At 38.6% G+C, this 4,310-nt stretch overlaps 1 protein-coding gene across 1 annotated transcript in view; it reads left to right on the top strand.

Moving 5' to 3' along the window:
* Positions 1-4,310, top strand: part of LOC102672173 (battenin) — a 7,374-nt gene that overhangs the window by 779 nt on the left and 2,285 nt on the right. Inside the window, exons 2-3 of the mRNA XM_031513588.1 lie at positions 2,314-2,471; positions 3,335-3,493. Of these exons, the coding sequence (XP_031369448.1) occupies positions 2,314-2,471; positions 3,335-3,493 (317 nt within the window). The remainder of the gene's footprint in view (positions 1-2,313; positions 2,472-3,334; positions 3,494-4,310) is intronic.

The raw sequence follows: 4,310 nt of genomic DNA on the forward strand, positions 1-4,310 counted from the left end.
GGCGGTGAAATTCGATGCGCCCAAGAAGAACTCTTGAATTACTATTTTTAGAGCACGCTTTAAGCCCGGGATGGAGTCACACGGTTATAATTAACGGTACCGTAATGCCATATTCGTAGAATCCGGACGAGTCCCCTGTTCAAAGTATCACGAAGTCGAGCCGAGGATTCTCTCGTTTCCGGCGATGAAATCACGACGAACGCTCATGCCCTTAAAGAGCGGCATCGTTTTAACGTTATTTCCTATTTCTCCTCGCTTTGCCTCGACTCCCACGGTTTCTCGATTGAAATCCCGAAGAATCGTTCCAAAAGGAAAAAAAAAAAAAAAAAGAACGTCAAACGAAATCTTCCGATCGTGTTTTCGCGTATACCGGTTTCCAAACGAGGGAAGACAGACGCTACTCGATTGCGAAACCGATGCCTCCTCGTTCCGCGAAGCGAAACGTCTTCGAACGTCAATTCCTTGAGATTTTCTCGTGAGATTATCACGCGTTTAACCACGCGGCGGTAAATCATAAGCGACAATTAATCTTGATAATAATGGGCGAACAAAGATACGTGTAAATTCGCGGAGACGAGCGATGCGTAACGAGCGCTCGAGCGAGTGCACTCGGACTCGTATAACGAGCCCGCTGCACAAGACACGATGAATCATCGATACTATACACCCGGCCGTATTACAGCACTACGATTAGGTCCTCGTATCGATTGGATTCCTTGTTGTCACTCGATGATGCTCCAATTTCCGCAGGAGTGTATACGAACTTAATGGCAAACTTCTGGAAGGAATAAAAAAAAAAAAAAAAAAAAAAAAGGAAAGACAAAAGAGTAATATCTGTTCGAAGCGAGTGCATAGGATAAATATATACGCGAAAAGATACAAGAGTAGTTGAAAGTAATTGAAAAGTTGAAGAAAAAGTTGGTTGTTTTATTGGTCGAAAGTTTCGCGATCCCTTCCTTTCTAACATAATCGTTTCAATCGGATCTAAAACGTTGCGACATCGTTGATCGAGTGTCTTGCCTCTTAATGCCCACGCAATTTTATACGCTTGTTTTTTAATGCAGCTGATATTTTCAATCCAGAACGATTTATTGCGTCCGCTATATACTTGGGGGTCGTCTCTTTTTTTTATCGTCTCGACGATTTACCAAATAAGGAATCGGATTTTCGTCGGCGCCGAACTGATCGATCGATGCTAATGAATAACACGGGCTCCTCTTCCATGCGTTCGAGTTTCGAAACTTTTTACGCTTCTTTTTTTTTTTTTTTCTTTTCTTTTCTTTTCTTCTTTTTTTTTTTTTATTATTTTTTTCTTGTTCTCGTTACCTTGACGTTATCGGGTACATTAACGAGACTTTTAACACGCGACGATTAGGCCAAGTTTACGCGAAAGACGTTTCACGCTTCGAAGGAAAAAAAAGAAAAAAAAAAAAAAAAAAAAATATCTCGATACGTTTCAAAGACTTATTACTTTTGTAAACGATGTACACGATCCGGCATAACAATGCCGTAATCCAATGCACGGCATGATCACGGGGTAACGTGCGGCTGAAATTCTAATCATGATTGTAAAACTTTATGATTTAATTAATTTGCGTCTAGTATTATGATGTATATCGTGGCAACCGGTCGACTCGTCTTCTTCTTGACGATTAATCGTCTCGTTAAACGATTCTCGTTCCTCGTGATCCTCATTGTTGACGAGGCGGAGATAGCTTTGTTAATAAGAAATAACAAAGAAGAAGCGGAAGGAGGGAGTGGCGGCGGAGGAAGGAGGGAGGAGGGGGGAGGGAGGAGAAGGGAGGAAAGTTGTTAAAACGAACAATTAAACTGAATTACGTAGACGAGACTGAACAGATTCTTGTATGAGAAGAATTTTCGTTATGTCATCGATAAATCCATATATGTGCATCTCGTATCGTAAAATATCTTTAGCCGCCTCCACCGTCTCCTTGTTTGCGCTCTTTCGACCGCGATTCGAGCACGTTTAGAAACGCGATTTAACTTACGTAAGCCGTGAATAACCACGGAGAATTAATATTCCAAGGTGGTAATGTCCGTGAAATAGAGATAGCAGCGTATGATAATTTCCGTATCCGTAAACGATTGTACCAACTGAATCGTGAAAAAAAAAAAATAAATAAATAAATAAACGAAGCTGATTTTTCCGATTTTACGTAAAATGTTACATTTTTTTTTCTCCGTTTATCGTTTGAAGAGGATGCATTAATCGATTATTCTTTTTTTTTTTTTTTCTTTTTTTTTTCTTTTCTCGTTTTCTTTCGTCTTTGGTTTCGTTTCAACCATATTAAGGATCCTGGAGTGGATTTCACGAATGGCACAATCACGACGACAAACCACACAGGGATCAGATCCTGCAACACATTGTCCACCGGCGCCATATTGCTGGCGGACATATTGCCCTCGTTGGCGGTGAAAATAATCACGCCGTTCCTGCCTTTTCACGTACAGTGAGTATCCATTCTTTTTTCTTTTCAATTTATCTTGTCTTCAATTGTTTACCATTCGATTTTGTTCATTCATCGCAATTTCGACGTAAACCTGACATATATACATATATATATATACATATATATATTGTATATATATAAGCGTGACGAACGTTTGCGTCGAGCATTGAAAAAGAGCCAGTATGAGCACTGAAAAAAAAAAAAAAAAAAAAAAGAGGAAAAAGAAAAAAAGAGAGAAAGACCAACGGTAATATGGTAAAGGAAACATATTTAAACGTACGAGGGAACGAGACGGGACGAGATTGCATTTTATATCGAATTTTTTTTCGAACGATAACCAACTATTTAAATAATTTACTGAAATCGAAATTACAGACAATGACTCACTAATTTTTCTCGATTTCACGATTCCTATGACGTTGTAGCGCAACGATTGATCGCGCGAATATACGTGATTTATCTTATCGATGAGTTTGTCCGCGTATCGCATCGATAATGATTATCGTGACATTTGCGTAGATTTTTCGAGAAGGAAAAGGGGAGAAAAAAAGGAGGACGCGATCCTCCTTTTTGATTTTGAATAAAGATACGAGTGACGAGAGCGCGAAAAATCGTATTACGTATTCAGCGCGGTTTCCTTTTGGAAGACGTAGGAGGCCGGTTGACGCCGGTTGACGCTTCTCATCGCACACGCATTTTACTTGTGGCCTATACTTCTCTAAATGACGCTTTCTCCGGCCACGAAAGCCACGCTATACACACTCGGGGGACGGATCATCTCCGGAGTCGTGCCCCTCCGCGGGCACGTCGCTATTTCCCGTGAATGAAAAACGCTAATCGATTAATCGAATCGTTAATTACAGTGCTCGACTGGCTACCTGTGTGTTATTTTCCGCTGCAGGATTCCTCGTGGTGTCGTTGAGCACTACTGAATGGCTCGCCATTCTGGGCGTCGTTATAACGTCACTCTCTTCCGGTTTGGGAGAAGTTACTCTGCTGAGTTACAGCCACAAGTATCCGAAGTAAGTACCATTCATTCCGTTTCCCTCCATTTTCTATTCATATTGTTGGTATTTTTTTTCTTTTTTATTATTATTATTATTATTATTATTATTATTTTCTCTGAATAACTATCGCGATCGTTCCTTTCTCTCTATTCTATCGACGAACATTGTACACAGACGTGTTTTATGCATCGTGTTCTCGTATCTTTTTTTTTCTTTTTTCATTCAATTTTCTTCAACAATAAATAAAAAAAAAAAAAATAACGCGGTTACAAATGCATGCGTCGAACGCATCGTATTTTTTTTTTTTTCTTACGTTCGTCCTTTAATAACATTTTTTAGTTCGTTCTCTAACGAACACGATAATAATAATAATTTATTATCTGTGTGTCTCTGATCTTAGCCGATGCTCGAGGATCACAGAATGTGCGCGAGAGAGAAAAAAAAAAAAAAAACGAGAAAAAAGATGAAATTAGGAATGAAAAAGAGTGTAAAGGTAGAGAATGTAAAACGGACGAAAGTAGAAACGGCGAAAAGAGATAAAAAGAAAAAAAAGAAATACGATGTAAAAATCAATTGATGCAGGGTATTGAGGCAGCGGAGTATAAAACCGCAATATTGACATTTTAGACAGTTGTTCCAGAAAAGTAGAGATAAGATAATGGCCGTCGACAGGTTGGCCTTCCATGTTTAAGACTAGAAAAAAAAAAAAAAAGTATAATATGTGTAATAATACGATATGAAAGTTTTGATACGAAAAATAAGATAAAAAAGAAAAAAAAAAAAAAAAGAAACATATAAAAAAAGTATAATACGGGATTCTGAAAAAACTCGT

This window comes from Apis dorsata, unplaced genomic scaffold, assembly GCF_000469605.1.
Source record: "Apis dorsata unplaced genomic scaffold, Apis dorsata 1.3 scaffold_683, whole genome shotgun sequence".
In the NCBI taxonomy this organism is placed as follows: Eukaryota; Metazoa; Arthropoda; class Insecta; order Hymenoptera; family Apidae; genus Apis; species Apis dorsata.